At 52.2% G+C, this 25223-nt stretch overlaps 10 protein-coding genes across 10 annotated transcripts; 4 read left to right on the top strand and 6 right to left on the bottom strand.

The window, feature by feature from the left end:
* Positions 1 to 967: 967 nt before the first annotated feature.
* On the bottom strand, positions 968 to 3439 carry AYO21_11538 (hypothetical protein; the record flags this gene model as incomplete). The annotated part of the gene is made up of 11 exons (XM_022661428.1): positions 968 to 1021; positions 1079 to 1169; positions 1250 to 1466; positions 1566 to 2204; positions 2284 to 2330; positions 2408 to 2628; positions 2725 to 2823; positions 2885 to 2939; positions 3004 to 3041; positions 3096 to 3209; positions 3269 to 3439. The coding sequence occupies 11 exons, from the start codon at positions 3437 to 3439 to the stop codon at positions 968 to 970; spliced, it is 1746 nt and encodes a 581-aa protein (XP_022506280.1).
* A 1595-nt stretch (positions 3440 to 5034) lies between these two features.
* Positions 5035 to 5998, top strand: AYO21_11537 (hypothetical protein; the record flags this gene model as incomplete). The annotated part of the gene is made up of 4 exons (XM_022661427.1): positions 5035 to 5058; positions 5121 to 5507; positions 5590 to 5734; positions 5805 to 5998. 4 exons carry the CDS (start codon positions 5035 to 5037, stop codon positions 5996 to 5998), a joined length of 750 nt encoding a protein of 249 aa, XP_022506279.1.
* A 541-nt stretch (positions 5999 to 6539) lies between these two features.
* Positions 6540 to 7705, top strand: AYO21_11536 (hypothetical protein; the record flags this gene model as incomplete). The annotated part of the gene is made up of 3 exons (XM_022661426.1): positions 6540 to 6636; positions 6725 to 7057; positions 7149 to 7705. 3 exons carry the CDS (start codon positions 6540 to 6542, stop codon positions 7703 to 7705), a joined length of 987 nt encoding a protein of 328 aa, XP_022506278.1.
* Positions 7706 to 7971: 266 nt separating this feature from the next.
* On the bottom strand, positions 7972 to 9126 carry AYO21_11535 (hypothetical protein; the record flags this gene model as incomplete). The annotated part of the gene is made up of 2 exons (XM_022661425.1): positions 7972 to 8984; positions 9036 to 9126. The coding sequence occupies 2 exons, from the start codon at positions 9124 to 9126 to the stop codon at positions 7972 to 7974; spliced, it is 1104 nt and encodes a 367-aa protein (XP_022506277.1).
* A 520-nt stretch (positions 9127 to 9646) lies between these two features.
* Positions 9647 to 11779, top strand: AYO21_11534 (hypothetical protein; the record flags this gene model as incomplete). The annotated part of the gene is made up of 2 exons (XM_022661424.1): positions 9647 to 11352; positions 11413 to 11779. The coding sequence occupies 2 exons, from the start codon at positions 9647 to 9649 to the stop codon at positions 11777 to 11779; spliced, it is 2073 nt and encodes a 690-aa protein (XP_022506276.1).
* Positions 11780 to 12344: 565 nt separating this feature from the next.
* Positions 12345 to 13295, top strand: AYO21_11533 (hypothetical protein; the record flags this gene model as incomplete). Its single annotated transcript, XM_022661423.1, has 1 exon — positions 12345 to 13295. One exon carries the CDS (start codon positions 12345 to 12347, stop codon positions 13293 to 13295), a length of 951 nt encoding a protein of 316 aa, XP_022506275.1.
* A 926-nt stretch (positions 13296 to 14221) lies between these two features.
* On the bottom strand, positions 14222 to 16246 carry AYO21_11532 (hypothetical protein; the record flags this gene model as incomplete). Its single annotated transcript, XM_022661422.1, has 4 exons — positions 14222 to 15624; positions 15672 to 15732; positions 15786 to 15985; positions 16048 to 16246. The coding sequence occupies 4 exons, from the start codon at positions 16244 to 16246 to the stop codon at positions 14222 to 14224; spliced, it is 1863 nt and encodes a 620-aa protein (XP_022506274.1).
* Positions 16247 to 16279: 33 nt separating this feature from the next.
* AYO21_11531 (hypothetical protein) lies at positions 16280 to 18608 on the bottom strand (the record flags this gene model as incomplete). Its single annotated transcript, XM_022661421.1, has 6 exons — positions 16280 to 16554; positions 16627 to 16836; positions 17155 to 17844; positions 17895 to 18028; positions 18087 to 18132; positions 18185 to 18608. The coding sequence occupies 6 exons, from the start codon at positions 18606 to 18608 to the stop codon at positions 16280 to 16282; spliced, it is 1779 nt and encodes a 592-aa protein (XP_022506273.1).
* A 497-nt stretch (positions 18609 to 19105) lies between these two features.
* On the bottom strand, positions 19106 to 20537 carry AYO21_11530 (hypothetical protein; the record flags this gene model as incomplete). Its single annotated transcript, XM_022661420.1, has 3 exons — positions 19106 to 19452; positions 19503 to 20096; positions 20366 to 20537. 3 exons carry the CDS (start codon positions 20535 to 20537, stop codon positions 19106 to 19108), a joined length of 1113 nt encoding a protein of 370 aa, XP_022506272.1.
* Positions 20538 to 21480: 943 nt separating this feature from the next.
* AYO21_11529 (hypothetical protein) lies at positions 21481 to 23985 on the bottom strand (the record flags this gene model as incomplete). The annotated part of the gene is made up of 3 exons (XM_022661419.1): positions 21481 to 22704; positions 22757 to 23800; positions 23875 to 23985. The coding sequence occupies 3 exons, from the start codon at positions 23983 to 23985 to the stop codon at positions 21481 to 21483; spliced, it is 2379 nt and encodes a 792-aa protein (XP_022506271.1).
* Positions 23986 to 25223: the final 1238 nt, after the last annotated feature.

The raw sequence follows: 25223 nt of genomic DNA, 5'->3' as shown, positions 1-25223 counted from the left end.
CCCCGATCCCCCATTCCACACAAAACCCAGAATTCCTCCTCCTCCCCCTCCCGACGCAATGGGAAGAGATGACACTTTCCTAAATACCCTGACCTGACAACCTGGTGTGTGTGTGTTCCACGCAGGTAAATGGCGTCTTCTTCACGGTCCAGCACTGCGCGGCCAAGATGGTCGAGCAAAAGACCGGAGGGAGCATCATCTGCATCGCTTCGACGGCGGGCCACCGGTCCCTGGCGCCGCAGGAGATTGCGGCCTACACGGCGTCCAAGTACGCGGTGCGCGGGATCGCCAAACAGGTCGCGCACGAGCTGGCAAAGTATAACATACGGGTCAATTCGATTAGTCCGGGGTGAGTTTCGCCTCCCTCAGTCAGTCCCACAGCAGGGTGTCTCTCATATATATGAGTACCGCGCGCGTGTGTGGGTGTGGGCTTGTGTCTGAGTTCGAAAAAAAAAAGGACAATACCAACTGACTGACCCTCGATTTCTGGTGAAAAAATATACAGGACCATCCTCACCGACATGCTCGAATCGGTCATGCGCCAGAACCCGACCCGGCGCCAGCTCTTCCTCGAGAGCAACGCCATGCACCGCCTCGCCACGGCCGACGAGCTGTCCGGCATCGTGCTGTACCTGATGAGCGAGGCGAGCAGTTTCGCCACGGGCCAGGACTTTTTGGTCGACGGCGGCATGGTCTAGATTTCTCGGTCAAGGTCTAGATCTAGATATGGGCTTGTTAGGTAGCTCTAACCAAGTAGGAACAAACAAGACTCTGTGTGTGTGTCAAAATGGACAAATACTCCGGGTGTCGTGTGTCATGTTATTTGTAAAGGAATCCCGGTTACTTCTCCTAGCCAGCTACCTCATTTCCTTGTGTGTATTATTACCAGTAGTTCCTTTGGTGCATATGCATTCTATCCCTTCAGGTCACACTCCCTGACACCATCCATTGCCCTCGTATATACCCACTAATGATATTTGTTCCTGCTCGCGTATTCTGTGTTTTCGAGATACACCTCAATCTAGACAAACACTTGTTAGCTTTTGTTCGCACTCCTATCTGCTTGGGTAGGGTTTACCTTGTTGTTCATCTTCTTGTCGACGTCCTTGCAGCACATGCACGCGATGATGCCGACAATGCCAAAGGCCAACGACGCAAACGCCACCATTCTATAAATTTCCCCCCCAACAAAGTCAGTATCATTCGTCACGTTTTCTCCCAGGTCTTCGACAGCGGTGATATGACTTACCGGATACCGTGCACATGAGCCTGGTCTACGGCTGGCCCTACCGCCGCGACGACGGCTTGGCTGAACTCCTTCGCCAGGGCCGGGGTGCCAATGGCGCTGAGAAGGTCGGGGATCTTCGACTGGGGCAGGCCGGCGGCAACGGCGGCGGCGGGAACGAGCTTGGCCATTGACTTGTTCGTTTCGTTGGTGAGGATTGTCGTGTACACGGCCGCGCCAACTGCAAGGTAAAGAAACGGGTAAGCGTGTTGGTCACAAGAGACAATGGGACGCTTTGTTTTTGGGGGGGGGGGGGGGGGAGGGGAAGAACAAAACATACTCGACCCGGCAGCAAATCGAAAAACGCCGGCGATGCCACCACTCAATCCCAGATCTTTGTGCTCAACGCCCATCTGGGCCACCGCAATGGACAGGTAAATGGCCCAGCCGTAGCCGCACTGCGACAGGAAGATGAAGGCGATCATCAGGCCCTTGTTCGTGGGCGACACCATGGCCAAGAGCGAGCCGAAGAGGACCATGACGAAGACCGACCCCGTCAACTGCCACTGCCAGTTCTTGATCCTGCCGCCCAAGACGGACAGCATCAAGGCGCCGAGGGTGATGGCCAGCCCCTGCGGCAGGGACAGCACGATGGCGTAGTGCCAGTCGGCCCCACCGTCGGTGTAGAAGGCGTTGATGATGGTGGGCCACAGAATGCTCCCGGAGTAGTAGAACATGTTGACCACGGCCAGCGCGATCGCCGGCGCCGTGAAGTCGCGGCCCCGGGACGACGCGAAGACGTACGTCGGGGTCAACGGATGCTCGCTGCGCGAGAACGTCTCCCACAGCGCAAAGCAGACGATGAAGAAGAATCCAATCACCAACGGGGCGACGACGTGTGCATCGTCCGACGGCACGACCGTGGTATACACCATTCCGACAAGCGCGGGGACTGCACCCGCAACGAACAAGGCGCCCCCTGGTATCCCACCATCAGTCAGTCCACTCTGCTCAGAGGGGAAGGGGGAGAAAGTCAGCCTTGGGGGAAAAAGTCTTACCGACATAGTCAATTTTCGGTAGCACCTTTTTCACCGGTAATCCGTATCTGTTTCGAGAATTGTCAGTGGCGTGGCCTCAGTGATTCCAATTCATAGCACCTATCCCTGGTAGGTAAATACTCACGGATGGGCGGGAGGGAAATAGAGGAAGAGCAGTCCGAGAAATGACAGAAACTGTGCAATTGCCGCGGCATAAAAGTTCCATCGCCACGAGTGCGAGTGGAAGCCGTACAGACCAGTGATCGGAGCAAGGATGACGGCCAGAAGCGTCGTCACGTCTGCTATCACGACGCCGATATGGCGCCATTTGTTCGGGAGCAATTCAGGCAGCGCAAATGCAGCCATCTAAGGAAATGCGTTTGTTTCTCTGTTAGCCTCCCCACCCAGGGGGTCGTCTCGCTCTGGTGTGAAACCCAAAGGGAGGGGGAGGGAAAGACATACCTGACAGTTGGCTCCACCAAATCCTGATATAGCCATTCCTGCGATGACGGCGTTGACGTTCTTGGAGGAAGCAGTGACAATGTGGCCAACGGTGCATATCTGGGATCAGTTCTTTAGAAGAAAATTCTCTCGATGGCGAAAAATGCTCTTCGTTGCCCACCAGATTTCCAAGGGTCAAAAACCAACGTCGGCCAAGCATGTCGGTGTTTGCGCCACTGCTCTTGCGTTAGAATATCATTTTCCCCCTGACTGGACCCATCCGTGAGGAGCACTGCGTACCACAGCATAAAGCAGACAGTGATGGATATCGTCCAGGACTGAGCCGTGTTAGCTTGTTTACCCGGTCCACTGTGGAATCAGGTGACACTCACAGGGATGAACCAGATGTATTCAGACGGGGCGTCGAGCTCCCCAGCAATGAGGCCCCCGATGTTTGCCATGACTGGAATGGGCCAGAAGGACAGACCGTAGCCGCAGGACAGAATCTATCCAGTGTGTCAAAAGTCAGAGAGCGGGGGTCATGTGTTTCGTTGAATACACGTACCCCCACGACAATCCATGTCTTGAACGTCACGACTGGCTCCTCCTCCTCGTCGGAATTCACATCCTCAACCACGTCTGCAGACTCGAGCTTGGTCTCCTGTTCGATGCCATGATGTTCTGTCGGGGTTTCAGAGTGGTCCTTCCCACCGTTGATAGTCTTCTCTTCTGCCATGACAGTCTGCCCCCGAATGACTAGGAACAGTGGTAACACGGGCGACGGTATGGTGTTCTCTCCATCGAGCAGGAGCTAGCTACGCGTGGGAGTATCGCAGGATCTTTACATATTAAATTGTAGTGTGGTCGGTATTCACTTGCCGAACAGGTCATTTGCCACATGCACTATTCATTCGTGACGACTCAACGCTATGCCAAAAGAGAGACAAAGGAGGGAAAAGTGGAGGTTCCGGGGCAAAGACCATGTCGTTTGTTCGACTCTTTTGGCAGTAGGGGGGGCCATGCCATGTGTGTGTGTGCTGGTTCAACGATCTTCGGCGAAAGATGACCGAGTCCCTGCAGGTCATCTATTTCAAGGGACCAGCTGCTGTATTGAGAAGAAGCGGTGACTTGCCCTGAGGAGGCCAAGTCGTCTCTCACAGGTATAGCCAGGGGCAAGAGTGCCGTCAAACTGACAGGAAAATTGGGATATCAGAAGTTATGGTTCATATTGGACTTGGTAAGTTTGCAGGAATACGGAACATCTATCTGTATCATTGGAGTCGTTGGTGATGGGAAAATTCCAGGTTGCTAAGGCGCCCGACGTGGAGTTGGTGTCAAAGAATCTCGCTAGAGCCATCCCAAACTAACCCGATTCGTCCAGAGTAGAGGGGATTCATGCCCCACTTCCTTCTCCTCCTCGTATCCATCTCGCCATGTACCAATGTTGTGTTGCCCTTTATACACTTCGTTTAGTTCGCGGGTAGATCACAAGATCCTCTATTATACATAGTGCCCGACATATCCCCAGCACAGCCTGCCGAGGACTTGTCGTGCTTGGAGTTTTGCTTGTTGTCGGCATGGCATGGCTATTGGTCTGTTGTTTATGGCCTCTGAGTATTGCGTATTGAGTAGCATCAACGTTGGCTTTATATCTCAAGACCCTCAAAACAGTCAATACCGCTAACTCCCAGTAGAAGGTCTGTTGCCGTCGTGCCACTATACTCTGATTGCCATTTCATCCCACGGCAGCCAAGATGTCGTGAGTTGTATCTGCTGCTATCACGAAGAAAGATATTGTTTACCTACTGTAGCAATTCGAACCACGCCCTGTCTCTCGGAGGTTAAGGGTGCAGGTAATGGAGATGAGCACGTCAATGGCCATCGAGTAGCAGTGACATATTCTCGCACCGGAGTCGGAAGGCCCCAGCATACGGAAATCTCCAGACTTGGCCACAGCAATAATACGAACCACCACGACCGAGGCTGAAACCCGTTATTAGTGGATCTCGACGAAGATTGAAAAGGGAAAAGCGAATAGCTTCAGATCGAACACGAACCTCTACTCCACCTGTTGTCCTCCAAGAAACTCCCCTCATCCTCCCCCTCTTTCTTCGTTCGTGGTTGCGATACAAAATATATGCGGGGAAAAAATGTCGACCCGGAGTTCAATTGCCGTGTGCTTGTCCCAATGGATATAGGTGCAGGCCATGGTTCGAGGGGAGGGGCCAACAGGCAGTGCTCCCGTTCCCGTCCACGTCCAGATCGATCTTTCAAAACAAAAACATCAATAAGGTCAACGCTCGAGCGTCGAAATTTGATCCGTAAACGGACATGTCTTCTCTAGAGGGAAAGAGGGTAGGGCCGACGCGACGCCATTGTTCTGAGCAGATCACGAGCTAAAAACTGGGTGTCTACAGATCGCCGTTACAGGTGCAGCGAGTGGAATTGGACTGGCGACGGCCCAATTACTGGCCAGCCGCGGTGCCGTGCTGTCGCTGTCGGATATCAACCAGGACAGTCTCCAGAAGGCCCTTGACTCCCTACCAGGCAAGGGTCATTTCATCACCGTTGTCGATGTCCGAGACAGCGCCAAGGTCACGGAATGGATTAAAAACACCGCGGAGCGACTGGGTGGGTTGGACGGGGCGGCCAACGTTGCCGGCGTCGAACGAGAAGGAGGGCGCCATCTCGCTGACTCTCGGGACGAAGACTGGGATTTCGTCATGGGCATCAATGGTGCAGGGGTGTTTTACTCCATGAGGGCAGAGCTGCAGCAGATGTTGAAGGGTGGAGGTGGTTCGATCGTGAGTAATCTACACCTTGCTTGCGCAGAGTGTTCTGCTTCGGGTGGTCTCGAGGATGTCAGGGCTTAATAAATATCTCTAGGTAAACGTTGCAAGCGTCGCAGGATTCATCGGACTGGCTGATACGGGAATTTACAACGCCAGCAAACATGCCGTCCGGGGCCTGACGAGAACCGCAGCGCGCGAGTATGGATCTCACAACATCCGAGTAAACGCGGTAGCCCCAGGTATGCAATGCTTCCCACTTCTCTATTGACCCAAGTCTTTGAGTAATTAGTTAATCGTTGCGAAACACAGGCGTCATCAGGACCCCCTTGGTCAAAGCCATGGAGGAAACATTCAGAAATGGCACGGTCACGACCAAAATGCAAGCGATAGACCGACAGGCAGACCCAAAGGAGGTTGCAACGGTCATTGCCTTCTTGCTGAGCGACGACGCGAGTTTTGTGACGGGATCAACATACAAAGTCGATGGGGGCTGGACTGCTTAGCCGTCCTAAGATTTAGTCCTTTGTTCCTTTTTCCATCGGTACAAATAATTTGCTTCTTTGCCTTCCCCGCAGGCTGAGAACAACTTGTCCAAACTTGGGGTTACCCGGTCTGGTGTTTCGAAGATGGAGATGAACAGAGATCCCTAGAACTAGAAATCCGAATTCCAATGTCCTGTTCGGGGCTTGAAGATGTGGTGGTAGGTAGCACAGTGAATACAACAAGTCTCAAGAAGAGTGATTTTTCGCAGAGGGGTATGTATCCCCCATGTTATAGAGATATGAGAAACTCGGATATCATTACCCCTCGAGTCGTTCGGACAACATAGGGGAACGTAGATAACAGTACAGTGTCATCTCACGCTTGGGGTATCATCAATCTAACCTCGTCGTCGGTAAATGCTCTGGGCCAACCTCGTGATCTCGGCATTTGACGTCCGCGCTCTCTTTGTGGTATAAAGGGGGACTGTTCTGTTCGTATTCTCCACCTCTCTCAGGGTTGCTGCCAACGATTTGCACCATTTTCCTTCTTCCTGCTCGAAACATGGTCAACTATCCAGACTTCGACTCACTGCCACCAGTCGAGGGCCAGCCTCAGGGGAATGCCTGGGCATTCTGGGGCAAAGGCGATCAACTCGGAAGTGCGTTCCTCCTTTTCGCTCAGTTCCATTTTGCATAGACAGTACGAGAGAGAGGAAGTAAAAGTGGTGAGCTGACGTCCTCGTGTAGCATTAAACCTCCTAACTCCCGAGGTCATTCGAGATGCGTCCCGAGAAGTAAAAGCCGGGAAATCCATCCAGCTGGACCTGCGGCTCGACCACTTCGACTATGGGATCGCGGGCCGAGAGAGGTTTCAGCAGACGATTGTGGACTTCAAGGAGCGAAACAAGGGCGGCCAATACGAACTCGTCGGCCACGACGACGTGGTCAAGTTCAACACGCAGAGCAGTTCCCAGTGGGACGGGCTCCGTCACGTCGGCCTGCAAAACTCGGAGACCTACTATAACGGGATGAAACATCGGGAGATCGACGAGGATACCACAGGCAGGCTTGGTATTCACAGTGAGTTGTCCATTTCCACTCCATTCACCCACTTTTTGTCTTCTCCCCTCTGTTTCTTTCAGACAAAAACTCTAACCGGGGGACATTGCAGACTGGGTTGAGCATGGAGGGATCGTGGGCAGAGGCATCCTTCTGGATTACCACCGATGGCGGCAAGAAACGGGCAAACCCCCAGTCAAAATTGACTCTTCGTTTGCCATCACGGTGGACGAACTCGACGAGGTGGCCAAATATCAGAACCTCGAGCTGAAAGCGGGCGACATCTTGATCATCCGCTCCGGGTTCACGGCGTGGCACGATTCTACGCCCTCCAGCGAACGCGTCGAACCCTGGGACAGGGGCGAATTCATTGGGCTCGAGGCGTCCATGAAGTCTGTCAAGTGGCTGTGGAACCACCACTTCGCCGCCGTCGCAGGGGACTCGCTGGGATTTGAGGTGTGTCCCGCGCCGTTTGGGATCAAAGACAGAGTCTGTCTTCACGAATGGTTGTTGACGCATTGGGGGTGTCCGATCGGCGAGCTTTGGAATCTGGAGAAGTTGTCCAAGGTCTGCGCCGAGCTTGGCCGGTGGTCGTTCTTCTTCACCAGTGCGCCGCTCAATGTGTTTGGTGGTGTTGGCACGACTCCGAATGCGATAGCGATCTTGTAAGACTCTCTCAATCGGTATGAGGTCTCCGTGTTGTGTGCCCTGGCGCTCCATTCGGCGTAATGGGTTCACAAGGCTCGCGGTTTCAGACAGACACGGGAAGGATCTTCACTCTTCGCCAATCTTGAGACTCACCCAAAGAGTAAGCCTGTAGTCACAAGACCTGTGGAGGTATCATAGTCCCATATAAAGCATACTGTCATGCCTCGTCGCTTGGTACGAAAAAGTTCAACTCCCTCGTGTCGTCCATACTTATTTCCGCATCTCATTCATTCCACGGTCTTCATTCCAGCAGATTTCTTGTACACCTCCTCCAGCCGGCCCACCAAGTCATAAAGATGAACGCTTCCCTCACCGTCACCCATCAGAATTCTCTCAATATCCTTGACCCTATTGCCGTCCAGGCCAATAACCACGGCCTTCTCGATCTTTCCATTGTCGGAGATTTTGATCCGACCAACGCGGTCATCGGACCAAACGATGCGGAGCTGTCGTGCGTCGACCTCCAGGGCAGTAAGGGAGCATACGTTGAATTTTCCAGCGAGGTTCTCCTCTTCTTCTTCGTCGTCGTCGTCTTCGTCATCAGATCCACGATCTGGGTCATTTTCTACGCTTTTAGGGGAGCCCAGACCCCCGTCAACGGGTTTATCGTTGTTGGTTTTCGCACCTTCTACTTGATCATTAGAAGGTCTTGTGGGAAGCTCCGGAATCTCCAATTCATCTTGTAGCCATTCTGTTGCGTCTCGCCTCAGTCGCCAGTTCACAAGATCATACCTGACACGAGAAACGAGAGTGTGGAGATCTTGTTTCGTTGGTGTTTCCCCTTCGTCGACGTTGAGTCCAGAGTCGTCTGAACCACCGAATCCTTCTTCATCAGAGCCAGGAAGATACTGCTTTTCATAGTGCTCCAAAGGCACCAGCGCCGGAATTGTGTGTCGGTGGATCCGCAACTCACTTCCCGTGTCTCGAGCCCGGACGCAGAATATATAATAAGGACTATCGAAGAGGCCTTTGCGATTGCAGATGTCGATCCTGATCCCAAGCAGCGGGTTCCGCGACTGCAGTTCGGGTGAGGGATCGTGGAAAGGGAATGAGGTTACACCAAAAGCGAGTCGGTGGGCGTTCGTTTGGGAGTGCTGTTGTAGGTCACCCAGTTCTAGAGGATTGTGGTCCTTTGCGGATGCATTCGAGGCTGGAGAGTGATTCGAGAGGCGCGACTGGATCTTTGTTGATGCAAGCAAAGACGCCGTCAGGAGTTTGCGCTGTTGGGTGAGTTTTTCAACTGCCAATACGTTAGAGAACATACACCGAGTCGAGGTCACACTGTACGTACTTTCAGCTCTCACTTGGGCAATCTCGTCATCTGGAGAGTCGCTCATCATCACATCCATTGACGGCAGGCGAGGGGAGGCAACCACAGCCATTTCTGTCTCGAGTCTTGATCTCAGTCTTCCTATGTTGTCAACATTCAATACCACCAGACTTGCGACAAGCGAAGTTCAACCGAGGGGTCAGCATTCGACGCGTCCCGAGCTTATCAGACGCGTTCCAGGCCCTTATCTTAGCTACCGTGGGATACTCGCTTGGGAATAGAGCTTTCACGTGTTCGGTCAGGGGTTCAATAGTATGCCGGCAATAAATAAAGTACCAGCAAAGAAATCTGGGGGGGCGGCCACCTTGCGCTTCGCTTGCCAATACGATTAAAATGAGGACGTCTCCTGCGCGAGACAGTCATGAACGTCAATCCTACATGATGCGTTGTTGTAAGGGAAGGGAGTCGTAGATGCAGAATCTCCCTTCTCCATCCATGATCTCACGTATCGCACGGAGCACTTCCAGAATCATCGTTGGTCATTCGCCGGTCTCGCCCCTGCGAAAGGACACAGCGTCCTTTTCTGTTCCTATCCACTCACCACCCACCCACGCTCTTTTTCTGCCGCATGGATGCCTGACTCGATTGCCGAACCATATACAATCCCAATCTTTTACGCTCGCTCCCACCCCGCCGAAAATCCCATCCTTCCAGTCCACAGTGCCGGTCCAGTTAATCCCAGACAGTCCCAAGAGATCGAACTAGACGAATACCTGTCGGCAAACCCAAATCAAACCCGACCAACACACGCCAGGCAAGACGAGGAAGGCGAAGAGACAGAGGAAGAGGAAGACTCCGAGACTGACACATCCGACAAAGACCACCTCGTGGTTGCGGAAGGGTCTGAATCACCTATGCAACGCAGGAAGTCCAAGAAGAACAAGGACAAGAGATCGTCATCTCGCCCAGATCTGCGCATCGAGGTCAATCAGAACGGCCACGCGAATGGCCACGCAAACGGTGACATGAATTCCCACATTGAGATGAGACGCAAGCACGTCTCGAGCGATGACCCTACGACGAACACCAGCCGACTCATGAGCAGAAATGATTTTTCCCTTGATCATGAGCCGCCGCCTCCTCAAACGCCGCAGACCCCGAGCATGGTCAACACCAGCTTCGTCGACCTCCCTCCGAAAGACAAGAAGAACTTCCTCCTTCTCTGCCTCCTATATTTTCTCCAGGGAATCCCCATGGGGCTGGCTTCGGGCTCTGTCCCTTTTCTGTTAAAAAGCTATCTCTCATATGGACAGATTGGCATTTTCTCTCTGGCCATCTACCCTTACTCTTTGAAACTGCTGTGGAGTCCGATTGTGGATGCAGTTTGGAGCAGGCGGTTTGGACGGAGAAAGAGTTGGATTACTCCTATTCAAACGATTTCAGGACTCTCAATGATTTACCTTGGAGGTCAGATTGATGAGATGATGAGAGCTACGGGCGACAATGACGGAGCTGGAGTCTGGAGCTTTACTGGCTGGTGGTTCCTTTTGGTCTTCATGTGTGCCACTCAGGACATCGCAGTGGACGGATGGGCCATTTCGCTGCTGTCAATTCAGAACATTTCATATGCCTCGACGGCCCAGACGGTTGGCTTGACTGCTGGCTCATTCTTATCGCACACCGTTTTCCTCGCCCTACAGGCGCCAGACTTTGCCAACAGATGGTTCAGGACTGTACCTCAGGAGTATGGTCTCTTCACCCTCGGAGGCTACATGACCTTTTGGGGCTGGGTTTATCTCATCGTGACGGTGGGTCTAGCCATCTTGAAACGAGAGGAGAAGAACAACGAGCGTGAAGGGATCATGGAAGTATACAGAACCATGTGGGCGGTGCTCAAACTGCCCAATGTCCTCACCATCATCATTGTCCATCTTGTCAGCAAACTCGGCTTTGTGACCAATGACGCAGTCACGAATCTCAAGCTTCTCGACAAGGGCTTCGGGCAAGCAAACATGGCTCTTGTTGTGCTCATTGATTTCCCGTTCGAATTGGGCTTGGGATATTACGCTGGGAAATGGTCCACCGAATACACACCGCTGAGGGTATGGTGTTGGGCTTATGCCGCACGGCTTCTCGCGGCTGTGTTTGGTCAGATTACGATCATGTTATATCCAACTGCGCCGGATGAGGCTGTGCCAGCGTGGTACATGCTGGTGGTGATTGCTGCACATGTTTCGTCAACATTCATGAACACCGTCATGTTTGTTGCCTCGGCTGCGTTTCACGCTCGAATTGCAGATCCCACGATCGGCGGGACATATATGACATTATTGGCCACGTAAGTTGACCTCTCTTTTTTTCTTGACAGGCACAACTCCTTTGCTGACCTTTTGTTTAGTGTTTCGAATCTCGGCGGCACATTCCCCAAGTTTTTCATCCTCAAACTGGTCGACCTCTTCACAAAGGCGACCTGCATCCCACCTGCCGACCCTGATACGTTCCTCAAATCTCATCCTGATGCTACCCTCGTCACCAGCAGTTTCAGCTGTGCGCTCGAAGCAGACAAAAACACGTGCCTGAAGGGAGGCGGGACTTGCCTGATGCAGCGTGACGGATACTACATCACGAATGTCATTTTTGTGATTGTCGGAGCGGTATTGTTCTGGACTTATGTGGAGAGGAAAGCTCTTGCGCTGCAAGCGTTGCCGTTACGCGCGTGGAGAGTAGGGGATCACTCATCGTATCGCCGAGTGCCTTCAGGATGAGTTTTTTGTATTTACATTCATGATGTCGTTTTTATACCAGAAATGATACCCATAGATTCGAAAAGTTTTCGACAAATACAACAATTGACAAGAGATATTCCCAGACTGCGTTTGCCCCTTGAATACATCCTTTTTTGTTACAGGCCAGTAGTAGCGACGAGGTTGCAAGACGTTGCACGTGATATAAAATTTCAAATGACAGAGGAGAGGGACTTGAGACCAGGAGACCAGGACTCGTGCGTTCTACCGTCCTTTGCCTCCATCGATTTTAGGGGGAATGAGACAAAGCGTCTTGTTATATTTTGATGTCAACCTTTTATCAGTGACAATTACATATTCTTTGAGGAACAGACTTTATTGGACGGAGGTGTGGTGGTGCGTCATCAGTCTTTTCACTTTTGATCGGGGGAAGAGACTCGGTACATATGTCTAAGCTGGTGTGGTACTCTATTATTGCATACGAACCACAGCAGGGTGAGAGAAGTCGGTGAGAAAGTCGCGGTTCTGCATCTCTCGAACCAGCTTATCCTCTTGGGGGGTTTGAGCCGTGCAGGTGAAGGTCAAAATGGCCGAGGTGGAACAGGACCGCTCGACACTGGTGAATCCCAGGAGGGCCGAGTCCCCTAATTCGACGCCGTCGCCCCCGGTCCACAGTCCACACTCGTCGTCGCCAAACACCACGATGACGACACCGGACCAGTCGCCCGGGAACGATGATGATATCTGGGACACGTCGTCGGACCATGAACACGCCCCGCACGCGACGGCGACGGCACTGACAGGAGGGGTGTCGGATTTCCCGGCCCAGTCGTCAACAGACACGTCCAGCCACGGGCAAGGAGGGGCGGCGAGGATCAGGCGAGAAGTCATCCTGAGCGATGTCCCCTCGCTGCGTCGCCAGCACATGGCGGACGGATACCGCGAGGGCCTCTCGGTGGGAAAGGCGCGGGTCATGCAGAGTGGCTTCGACGCGGGATACCCCCTGGGGGTGGAGGTCGGACTGCGCGTGGGCAAAGTGCTGGGGATTCTGGAAGGCGTCGTCTCGGCCCTGACCACCAAGCCGGCGCGGTCGAGTGGTAAACCGGTCGGCGAAGCGGGGTTGGGTTCTTCTACAGCGACAGGTTCAAACACTTCGCTACCAGGTATTGAAGGATCGCAACACGGCGTCGTCGATCGAGAAGACGAGCCCCACAGTCTCAACACTTCTCATCCCGCCGCCCCAGGGGATGACGACGACCTGACTTTCGTCCGAAACCTGTATACTCGGGCCCAGAGGGAGCTGAAGATTTCAGAACTGCTAAAGGGCCTGGACGATGAGAAGATTGCCTCGATCCCAGATGCCGTCATTAATAGTACCAGTGGCGGCCACGGTGACGGCGGAGGAGGCACGGAGCACAAGCAAGCTGAGAGAGTAGCAACAGCACCACCACCACCACCACCATTGCCTACGGAGATCGAGACTGTCCTGGTAAAATGGGAACGAACTGTGCTGGGCGCGCTGAGAAAGAATGATTGAAAGATGGTGACGACGACGACGAAGACAAAGACAAAGACAAAAACCCCATATAACCCACCCATCCATGCATGAATCGGCCACACCCACACCCGCACCCAACACGCCACGGAAATCTAGGACCATTTATTAGACCACCCAAAAAAACCCACTCAGCCTCACTCCCAGTTTGCGCCAGGCAGTACCTCATTACACCACAACTCAGGACCGTACGGGCCGTACAAGTACGTACGGCGACGCCACACTCCCGAACCGGAAACTAGTTGCACTAGCAGCAGGAGCAGGAGCAGAAGCAGGAGCAGGAGTAGGGGTGTGGGAGAGGGATACATGACGGGTCTGGACATGCGACAACCGAGCCTCGATAGATATACGGACGAGGTGCGAACAGACTCCCCTAAACGAGACGAGACGTTGAAACTGCATTGAAAAGGACAAGTACGTCGAACGCACGCACATGCTGGTCATGGGCAACGGTAGCGATGGACGATAGTAGTGGATGATGGAGCTGGTGATGGCGGTGGCAATTGTACTGTCACGTACATATCACAGGTGCCGCTCTCTATCGATATGTGCGTGTATATGTACTGTATACACCTGCATCGGCCACACCACGGAGGTCTCTCCTCTCCTCTACTCTCCTGGTCGGATTTTCCACCGGCAAGAGAATATCTACGAGAGTAGATAGATAGGGGTATTTTCAAGCAAGGGCATATGAAACATGAAACATGATAGTGGTGAGAGATGATGAATTTTGCATGTCCTTCATCTCTTCATCCATGCTCAATGTGCTTATTGGGTACGTGCTCCGTATTCGTACAAGGAAAGCTCCTTCTCCATCATAGAGCACATATTCATTGCATCTTCGTCAATCTTGTCTCACCACCCTCCCTGGCAGTCTCATTTTCGTCCTGACACGCGCATTCTCGGCCCTACTCCATTCTTGCATACCTCTCTCTCGCTCTTTGCCGCGTCTCTTCCAAAAACCCACCGTAATCGCCTTTGGTATTTCGCTCCGCTTCAACAACAGCATCGCCAAGTTTGCCGCCTTGAGCACCCAGTCCGACTCCAGCAACATAGACATCTTGACTTATCGGCGCCGTCATCCCCTCTCCAGACGCCCCAAGGCCTTGTCCGGCGGTATAGCCCATTTTACTCAGCAATGAGGCGCCCTTGGATTGAATAGGTGGCTGGGATACTTCATCATCAGATGACGCGCGCGATGACCTCGGTGCGTTTCCAACTTGTTCGCCTTTTTTATTGACCACACCATAGATCTTGCGTCTCTCTTTTGCTCGATCGCGATATTCATGCACAGGTTCCGACACGGCCATGACAGGCTGCAATTGAATCCCGTGTTTCGCCAATTTCGCCTCTGCCTTTTTGACCTTGATTTCATCTTGTAAATTCGAGCGGTGTAGGTCGCTCAGACGCTCGTGCTTGTTGACTTCTGCCGCGTTGTTGAATTGACGCATACAGAGATAGCAGCAGTGTCGGGTTGGGTCCGCATAAGACTGCGATGGCGGTGCTTCCGTACTTTCATTCCCGTCCGTTGATCTCGAGTCGTCCCTAGCCTGGGATTTTTTGGAGATGCCATGCAGTTCAGCGTGACGATTACTCCAGAACTGGAGGTGCGATGGCACCGTCTTCTTGACTCCAGTCGTCTCCGCCTCTGTTTGAGCCTTTCGCTTCTTCGCCTTCTCTGTGTCTTTGGATGGTTTGCTGCCTGCCTCTGTGCGTGTGGTAGCGCCATTCTTGGGCTCCTGAGAGCTCGTTTTTGGCATCGATACAGCCAGTTCCTTCACATACGCCCCCTCGTCCCAATATGCCAGCTTCATAGCGGGATTGCCCACGGGGCTGAAGCAAAAGCGTTCAGTGTCAGGAGTAGAGTTCAATACGGGAACGAAGACGCCAGCATGGATATAGCTGACAAGCACCTGCTTCGATGCGATCGTGAATCGCTCAAAAGAATTGTATCGAGTCAGTGCAGCTTGTGCGTCCTCGATCGAGGCATACTCCGCAAAGCCATACCGCCAACTCTCGTTGGTTTTTCGATCGCGGACAAGCAGCACTCGGCGCAATGTACCTTCTTTGGCTCCAAGATTGGCGTCACCAGTGGTGGACGCAACTTTGGCACCCTTTTTGGCAGACAGTTCATCTCTTTGAGTTGATGAGCTTGGTTTGTTAAGCTTTGATACGCCTTTAACGAGCAACTCTTCCGACACGGAAGGCTCTAACCCACGTAACAGAAGGAATTGAGAGGGACGGTTGTCTGGGGAAGCATCGTTATCGCCAACATTGGGCGGCTTCGTCGGAATAGCGTAGGTCGGATGCTCTATAAACCGTGAGCAACGTGCCGATACTTGGTTCCATCAGACGTACCTGGTTTCTCAGCTTGACATCGGAAACATCGATCTCGAGTTGCAAAGTTGTTGATGAGGCACTATCAAGTCATCAGCTTTGTAGCTCCATGGCCATGCATTTCTCACGACATACCGAATCGCAAATCCAATCTGGTTCCTCAGTCCTGCGCGGGTCTTTCCGTTCTCGACTGAATGTTATCCGAACTTTGGCTGCGCTTCCGTTGGACTTGTTGTTGTCCCCATACAGGTAGAGAATGGGGTAATTGCGATCCATGAAAGCTTCCGCTTCTTGTACTGCGCCGAAGCGGATAAAGCCAAATCTCCTAGACTGTTCTGCCAACCATGTGAGAAGAGTATCCCCCAAAATGCCCCTAAGTTTTTCCTCCCAAGCTTACTGGTTTGCTTGTCGCGAATGACTCGAACATCCTCGAGGCCTTCGGCATGATAGTACTGTTTGAGTTCCAAGGAGATCTGTATCGCAAAGTCGAGAAAAACCTTAGCCATATATTCCGGAGGAAACAGAGCAAAGTCATCGTGGACAACCAGATGATTTTGCTTGTGGTCAGGGAAATTCGGGTAGGAGTATTCGAACATCGTTTTCAGTCAGATGAGGAGCTAGTCCATCCATCATAATTTCCCTGCTCGGAGCGCCTCGACTCGGTGGTCTCTCGTCTGAGGGGGTCCGATATCTGCTTCGACTTCGACTGCGGTAGTCTCGTGAATCGGAGCGAGGGTCGTCTCGGTCATAATACGCAGATCTGCCTCGGCGAGGAGAGGGCGAGCTGCGATCATCATCATAATACCGGTTGCGCCTGTCATAGCTGCGGTCACGTCTTCGATCTGGACTCCGTGCCCGACCACGAAAATGGAATTCTCCCTGAGACGGTCCGATTGGTGGTCGGCTTATGTCTTTGAGTGTTTACATATCAGTATAATGGCCTCAATCTCCCGCCCCTTTCTGAACTATGGTTTACCGTGTGGAGGACTTCGTTTCTGAGGGGAGCTCTGTCTGCGTTCTCGGGATCGTGACCTCGACCGGTCATCGTAGAAATCATCTTGTTGTGAGGCATGATATGGTCTGTATGGCTGCTGAGGGCCGTTGTGCCCACTGCGCCGGCGATAAGACGACATGAGTTTACGAAGGTAGAAGGTGTACGTTGTGAAGCAAGTCGGGATGAGTGTCACTGGGAGTTGTCGTGTCGCAGTCAACATTCGTGAACCGTTCGGCAAAGTTTCCTGAACCGATGTTTAGAGACAAGGCTGCAACTCCGTACTAATGTCATCACCAGGGATACACAGCTATCTCACAATCTGATTCTCTGCTAGGGTCACAGACGTCCAAGTGTCGTTGCCAGATGTATGCAAACAATGCAGGGTACGAATCTACACTACAGGCAGGCCGCCTTAAGCACTCTTCTCGTTCGCGATTCTCCTTCCCAGAAACCCCATCAGTCTCTTCCCACCCCGCTCCTCTGTTGTTGTTCTGAAATCGCATCTCTCACTTTTTGTCTCCGTTTCTGGCCAGCTCTTTTGGAGCTTGGGTTTGACTTCTTCTTCGACCGTCGGCCCAAACTCTGTGACAGTGGCTGGAGCCGTCTGCGGCACGCACGCTTTCCTAAGCATTCCACCACTATTGAAAGGACTTAGTGGTCGTCGTTTTCTGTCCACGTCAAAGTTTGCCCCGTTGATAGTCACCGTGAGCTTCTTTTTCAAGCGTTGTCGAGGTGATTTGGTCGATGGGGTTGGTGATGGTGGTATTTCAGCATTTCTCTTTGTTCGTTCATCCTCTGTGTTTTTCTCGCGCCGGCTGGGTGATCTGGGAGACCTTGGAGATCTTGGGACCCTTGATGATAAGTCCTCGATACTATCTTTGGTTCTGACGCTAAGCGAATCATCGGAGTCACTGAGTGGGATATTGATGGAGCTTGCGGAGGACTTGGTTTTTGTCAGTGTCGGTCTTTCTGTTATCGAGGTGATGTGTCCGATTTTGGTGGGTGATGTCAGTGTGGAAGACTGACGAGGAGAACTTCCAAGTGGTGAGCTATCGTCCCAATGTTCATGCGCAGTGTCGTGTGCGGATTCGTTCATCACCAACTGAACATTGCCTGAACTCTCCGATATGATTGAGGATCTAGTGCTGCATGTGGAAGGGCAAACTTGCAATTGGACAATGCCATGCTCCTCGAAGTATTCTGAAGAGATAGTCAGTACATCCATCAGTCCAGAAGAATAGCGTGCTGACCATAAGGGCGAAAATGGAATTGAAAAGCTGCGTATGGCATATCAACCGGGTCAAGGAGTTGATACTTGTATCGTCGAGGACGAATACAGGGCTCAAGATAACCACTGTTGGTCAACCTGCACACTGTGAGACTTCTGCGGATAAGTAGAAGGGAAAAGACACTAACCGCAGCCCATCAGCATTATCACTTACACTGCCAGCCTCTCCCAGGCCTGGTTCAAGGTCTCGAACTCGCTTCCTATGTTCGATGCGATGTACGTTGATCTGGACTATATCCTCGTCGTGCCCACCTCTTTCGCCGTCTTCCAGTCCATCTCCAAATCTCAGTGCCTGTGTCTTGAGCACGGCGCGACCACTGTCTGGATCCAAGCCTTCGCTAACCAGGTTATACATCATTTTGCCATGAAAACCATGCTTTGCCGTGCAATCCCACGATGTGACGACCTTGCCGTTGATGAGGAGTTTGAAGAACCAGGCGGCTTCCGGAGGATGTGGGCCGTCGACGGTGTATTCGAACCAAATCTGGCTGCCGGGATAGATTGGGACGAAGCAAGCAACAGACGGAAAAGGCGAGGAGGGCGCATTCTCGTGCTGGTAGTTGAGTTGGAAAGGATCCTTCGGTCCAGAAGAAGGCTTGTGGTACTGAAACTCTGGTAGCTTGCAGATGTCGAACTGTGATATGATGCAGATCTCAATCCCTCGTAGCTTCACCATAGTGGATGGGTATCTGATCGTGCATCAGGACGTCAGAGAGAATGAAGGGCTTAGATGGCTATCGGGTCTGTTTGAGAGGAGTCGGTACAGAGGTCGCAATCTTGCGATTGATGCTAGTGGTAGCTCAACCTGGTCAGCTTCAGTCGAAAGGAAGGAGTGAAGGAGGTGGGTGTGGCAGAAAGAGTCCTGCCATAAGGTTTCTACAGAACTACAAGATCCGAGAAACCTTTACGGAAGCAAAGACGTCGGTATTGCCATAACATTTTGGTTCTCATTCAAGGAGGATGCTGTTGTGCAACTCCATGGCCAGAACCCCTTGGTTTCATTACCACATCAAGTCCAGCATCAGCAACTTCCTTGGACGCCAGGCTGGACCGCTCATGTTTCCCATCTACGCTGCTTCCTACATTCGACTTCCTTTAGCCGAGTCGCGTATTTCCTGCCCCCTTCACGGTTCAATGCACAACTCACTCCCTCACGGTCCCCAGGCCCAATGGCTACCAACCGAGCTTCACTTCTTCATCTTCCTTCACCACCACAAACTCAACTTCCTCATGTTCCGGATTCAGGTACAGCATATTGAACCAGTCCAACATATGCCTCCAGCATCTCGCTATTGCATTCTCCGTATACGCGTGCTCTCCACTAGCGTAGCAGTTGCAGCCAAACTCCTCACGACCAGCTATCGGTGTCTCAATGGCCGAGTGGTAGACGAAATAAGCTCGACACCGCTTGCTCACGAAGGTGATAAAGCCGTCCGACGCACCATTGTTGATGAGATCTGCTATCTTGTGTTGAGGTGTGACCAGAGTAATGCCGTTGATGCGCCCTGACCATGTATCCCCTGCAGAGAAGTGTCAGTCCGTCCTAGATTTTAGCCAGAGCCACACATACAATGCTCAGCAAGATATTCCAGCACAGCTGTCCCCGTGTACTCCAGCCCGACGAGATCTAGCTTTGCTTCCTTGTCGACCAAAGTGGGAATCACCTTTTCAAACATGTAAGACACGTGCTTCACGTAGTCAAAATTGCCAGGAATTCTATTCTTGACGTTGTCCACTCGCGGAGCATCGTGCACAGCACTCGGTCTCGGCAGCGAAAGCCATTCATGTGGCGACACAGCGCGTCCACCGCCTCGATACCAGAGCAGCTGACATGGATTTGCAACGATGAGACCAGGCGCAGACGCAGACGCAGACGTTGACGTTGACATAGGTGAAGTCTCGAGCACAGGGACAGACAGGAGAGCTTTGGTGAACTCTACCAGCGAGCCGTGCTTGATGCCTTCTTCCCCGATGATGCGCCAGCTCAAGACTCCTGGTTCCAGATTCCTCTCGCCAAAGAAGACGGTCACGCGGCTCTTGGTTGCACAGTCCTTGGACACGAGGATGGGGACGTGATTGTCTGACTCGGTTGCACCAAGTGGTAGTCGGACAGTTTCGCAGCCCAGATCGGCGAACCGGTCGTTGATGATACGACGGATCGCAGCTAGAATGAATAAGTTGAGCAATCAAAACACCCAACCCGTACCGACACACGGCTCCGACAATCGAAGAGCGAGGGAAAACTCACTGTTATTTGCCCCTACCAAACCCCAACCCCACCCCTTGAGCGTTAGCCTTTTTATGTCCAACAGTGTTCCCAGGAGGAGGAGCTCCATGTAGTGTCGATAGATAGATAGATACCGACCGAACAAAACACCAAACACGAACACAAAACTCCTTACTCCAAATCGGTAGTGTTGGCAAACAACTCACATTTATGCACCTCATTCCACCGATCATTCCGATTGATCTTATACTGAAACTTGCGATCGGGGCTCCGAATCGAGCGGACCTGATCGTCCTCGTTGACGAAGAACCCCAACTTGGCGAGGTCCGGTTCGAAGACGGCGTCAGCGGGGAGCGTGTGAGCGAGACGGCGAAACATGGTGATGTGTGACGTGTGAAGGGTGGATGGTGGGCAGTGGATCTGAAAATGTACACGCGCTCCCGGGGAGGGGGGTTCAACGCGGCTGGGCTGTGTATATGTCTGTGATCTGTGTAAGCAGTGAGTGTGTGGTTTTGATTTGGGTTGGCGAGATGAGCTTTGATGGAGAACAGAAGCTAAGAGCGTTTTCGAGTTTCGGGAATGTCAATCGTGGATTTTGAATTACAAATTGCGAGTCGCAAGAATGAATCAACGAGGAGGACAAGGCTGAGAGCGGGTAGGAAAAGAGGCGTTGGTGAGGCTCTGGAGAGGTGAGGCTTTCAACCAAGTGAAGACCTGAACCACCACACCACCACCACCGATTAAATCACCGTCTCCTTCGTAAGGCAAAAGGAAAGTGGTAAAGCCTTCTTCTCTCTGAAACGCCCGGAAACTCAACAAGCCCACGCGCAGACTGAAATAGACTAACACCTAATTAACAACGTGCCTAGGTTGAAAGTGAATTACGAATGTGCGCAGAAGACGAAAAAGTTATGCGAGATTCCGTTCGGCTCGAGATAAAAAGTCATGTCCGTCTTGATGGTACAAACAACTATTCCAATTTGGCCTGATTTAGGGCAATCGACCATCACCTCATCCTTGTGATGCATCAAAATAAGCGTCATGATACCCTTCATGTCATCTCCAGACTCCCATGCATGCATTTTACTCTCCAAAACAAAATCCCAACCAGTGCATTGCCCAGCCCATTATGTTCACAACCTCATCAAAGTCCGCCCGTAGCATCCATTTTGAACATCAAACATGTCCCATAAAGGCATAGCACATGATCCCCCGTTTTTCTTAGTCGTACATATTCAGTAGACTCCTGCCCCAATGGACAATGCCTCCACCCAAGACACATCAACAGAAACTGTATCTCATCAATCTTGGGCGTAGCAGCTCATGATCCAGCTCTGGCAACCCCAAGGTTACCACTTCTTTGTGAATGGAAGCTCCCACTGGCAATGGGTGCAAATCCCTTGGCCAAGTCGAATCCGCCGTCACCATCCTCGTCGTCAGCATCGTGATTCGAAGTCGTATCCGCATTGTTCGCCGAAAGATGTGTACCGAACCTGCTGGGTCCCAGCTGATCATTCACTCCACTCGCTATATTCCCGTTGCTTGAGAAACTGCGTGCGAATCTACCGTTGTCGTCAGATGCCGTCCCGTTCAAGTTCTGCGGGTTTGCAGGACTGTCATCCCTCTTCTTGGCTGAATTTGAGCTATTAGGAGCCTGACTACCTCTGGCGGGTTTGCTTGGACTGCCCATGCTGGCATCCATAGGCGGCGGGCTCGAACTCATTACACTTCTGTCAATTCCATTGGCTCGCTGGTCTTCATCCTTCACAGGTGACATGTCAGGCAGCGGTTGACCAGGAGTTGCACCCATGATACCCTTCCAGAAGAGCCCTTGAGGCCCTGCAGGCGAGGACTCTGGCATGAACTTGCTAGGAGCAACCAGAGTACTTGGAGGAGCTAATCGAGGGTTCTGTCGCAATGGCGCAGGCGTAATTATGCTATGTTGAGAAGGATGGAAAGGGGTATCCAGGTAGGACGATGATAGTGTGGGATTTGTCGGTGAACGATGGGGAGGCGGAACAGACGACGGAAGCGTATACATGGGCAGGTTTTTCCCCAGCTGTGGTGTTGCTGCTGCATGGCCATGTCGCAAAGGCGATTCTTCGAGGTCGATATCCGGAAGGGTGTTCTGTGTATCCGTTCTTCGCCTTTGAGGTGTAATAGCCTCTGTGGGATGCGAGACAGGTGGCGCCAGGCTGGGGCTCGGGGGGTATGGTTGTTGCCTTGGGTTGAAGGGAGGAAACGGGAGACTCAGCTTAGCAGAAGCAGGCCCAGCTCGGTCGGACAGATCGCGTGCAGAGAACTGGCTAACCATACTAGTATCATAACCAAGGTTCTGACCATTAGGCCCCCGGAAGTTGGGATTGACTTCTTTGCCAGAAGCGGGCGACGACGGAGCCGAGCCTCCACGGCGGGCTTGTTTCTTCCAGTACTCTTGACGAAATTCTGGGGCAATCTGCCATTTCATCCCCTTTCCAGGCTCGTCTGTCCGTCGAGGCACCTTTTGAAATGCTTTGTTCAGTGAAAGATTGTGTCGGATAGAATTCTACTCATGTTAGTATCCAAGGAAGTGAACAACTAAAGGCGAAAAGACATACCTGCCAGCCACTATTGGAGTGGCGATAGAAGGCATACTTGTCAGCAATGAAGGAATAGATGTTGCTCAAGGTCAACTTCTCCTCTTCGCTCGAGAAAATGGCCTGGGCAATCATCGTCGCGTAACTGAAGGGCGGCTTGAGGTCCTTTGCACTGTCCCGACTGTAGTCGATCTCTTGGGTGCTTTCCATCATCATTCCCCGACCATACATGGGCGACATGGGCATTCTACTGTCGAAGACGCCTCGCTGAGACTTGCCATCGGCGATCTGGGCGGGCGGTGTCGCTTCGCGTTTGAAATCGGGAGGTGCTGGAGCCAACGATGGGAAATTTTGACCCGGTCCCGCTGAAGACTCGTATTTCGCGGTCTCAGGCTGGGGTTGAGCAGGACTGACTTCCTCGCCGGCGGCCAACGCTTTGGCACGTTCGATAAAATAAGGGTCAATCTCAACCTTGTCACCCGGAGTGACAAACATCATTTGCGTGCCGGCAATCTCCAGGATGTCGCCTGACTTGATCTGTTTCCTCGAGCCCTTTTTGACGAGGATGTTATTGACCCGAACTCCGTTTCGACCGTTAACTCGGACATGCCAGCCACCTTCATCCACCGGATAATCTGCGTCATAGTAGATCGAAGCATGGTGTCGCGAAACAATCTTGCTCGGACCGAGATCGATATGGACGGGTAAGACGTCCTTTAGGTCGGCGATGGGACTCGAAGCGCCGTTCAAGTTGGGCCGGTCATCTGGCGGCCTGCCAAAGTTGATGGATTGTTCGCGCACAAAGTATGTCCAATCTCGACCGGCAATCTTCGCATATGCCGACACCTTCTGCGGACTATTGCTCTGAACTTTATCGTTGGAATACTCGGTTCTGGCGACAATGGGTTCTTTGGAAACTTGAAGGTAGGAGACTACCGAGTCGATAAGGTCGCTTTGTGAGATTTCTTCCGTGTCGTCGCCTGAGTCCAGCGCATGTGTGAGTTCAGGTTCAGGATCGGGAGTAACGGACTTCCTTCTGGCGGGCGCAGTACGAGAGTTGTGCACCTGTTTTTTTTGCAAGCATGTTAGCTTCTGCGTCGCTCTTTGAGCGGGAAAAGGCGCGGGGAAATCAAAACTACCTTGCGTTTCTTTGCCGAAGTACGTGACGGCGATGAGTCTGGAAGATCGAGCTCCGACGACTCTGCAAGGTCGGCGGGTTTGCGGCGTGCTTTCCTCTTCGATGGTGGCATATTCGTCCACGTCTACCGGGTCACGGCGCAGAATTTCGCAGGAAGCAAAGCGCCTAGCAGCAACAGATACTGGGAGTTTATAAGGGTAGAGGGCGCAGGTGCGCTAGTTGGACTTTGCGACGTCAATCGTTGTTTTGGTTCTGACGCAGGGATTTTGGCGGAAGCGACTCGGCGAGTGAGGCATGGAATGGAATCCCAGCCTGAGAGGATAATGATAGATTGTTGGTGTGGATGGGACAAGTGGACAATGAATGCGCAAGGCAGTGTGGCGTGGATGGAGGAGGAGGACTTCAGTGGCTTGATAGAGGACAAGCGCAGGTTCCGATCGGTGCAGGGTGTTTAAGGTGTTTTGTTACCCTGTTAGTGTTTGCGAGAAGTTTGTAGGTAGGGCGAAAAGAGGGATGAGAAAATAGACGGCTTGGTTTGACTGGCTTCCGGCAAAAGAGCGCACAGTCAAGGCCAGAGCGTGACTGGTCACGACCCAGTGAATCGCGTAATATCGTGCCGTATCACAACGCGTTTGAGTCGTGGGGTTCCTCTTTTTTTAATTGTTTGGTCGTGGGATAATAGAGGGAAGAGCCTGTCACTACCACCCAGCCACTTTGTCATTCTTGAGAGGATTTTTGGGTTCCCTTTAGCAGTGCCTAATCATCATCACTACTTAACTAGGTGCCTAGACAGCGATTTTCCTTTAACTAAGAAATATTTCCTTGGTCACCTGCCTTCCATAGGCACCCATTAGCTCCCTCTATCTACGACTTTAGGGGACTTCCAGGGCCAAGAGCTAGAAAAGGCACATGGCTCCCACGCTCTTGGGTAGCCTTAAGCAAGTCAGTCATCGCTTTTTCCGGATGGGTAAACAATCAAAAGCGCCAGGGTGTGGGAATATGCAGGGTGACAATGTCTTGTTTTAGAGCATTTTCATTCTCTCCTGCTGGGCCATTTGGATAATCCTTCGGTGTCTCTGTCTCTCTCCTTTTTCTCTTCCATCCCGAGGACAATATTCCTCCTCTCAGCCACTATCCTGTTTCTGTTCCCTTATCGAAGAATGTCGCATAACGCATAACAAGGGAACCAGATTCGCTTAACGCGCCTTGCCGATTGGCCCCAGCTCTGCATCCGCGTAAACACAATGACGTCCTTCTTGTTGCCACGATCTTGATCTTACCCGCCATTGCCGCTGTAATAATCAATACCGTATCTCATACCTCGTTAGTTACTGTATATCGAAGTCATGT

Source organism: Fonsecaea monophora, assembly GCF_001642475.1.
Source record: "Fonsecaea monophora strain CBS 269.37 chromosome Unknown Scaff165, whole genome shotgun sequence".
Lineage (NCBI taxonomy): Eukaryota > Fungi > Ascomycota > Eurotiomycetes > Chaetothyriales > Herpotrichiellaceae > Fonsecaea > Fonsecaea monophora.
This window is presented reverse-complemented; position numbering and strand designations above follow the sequence as displayed.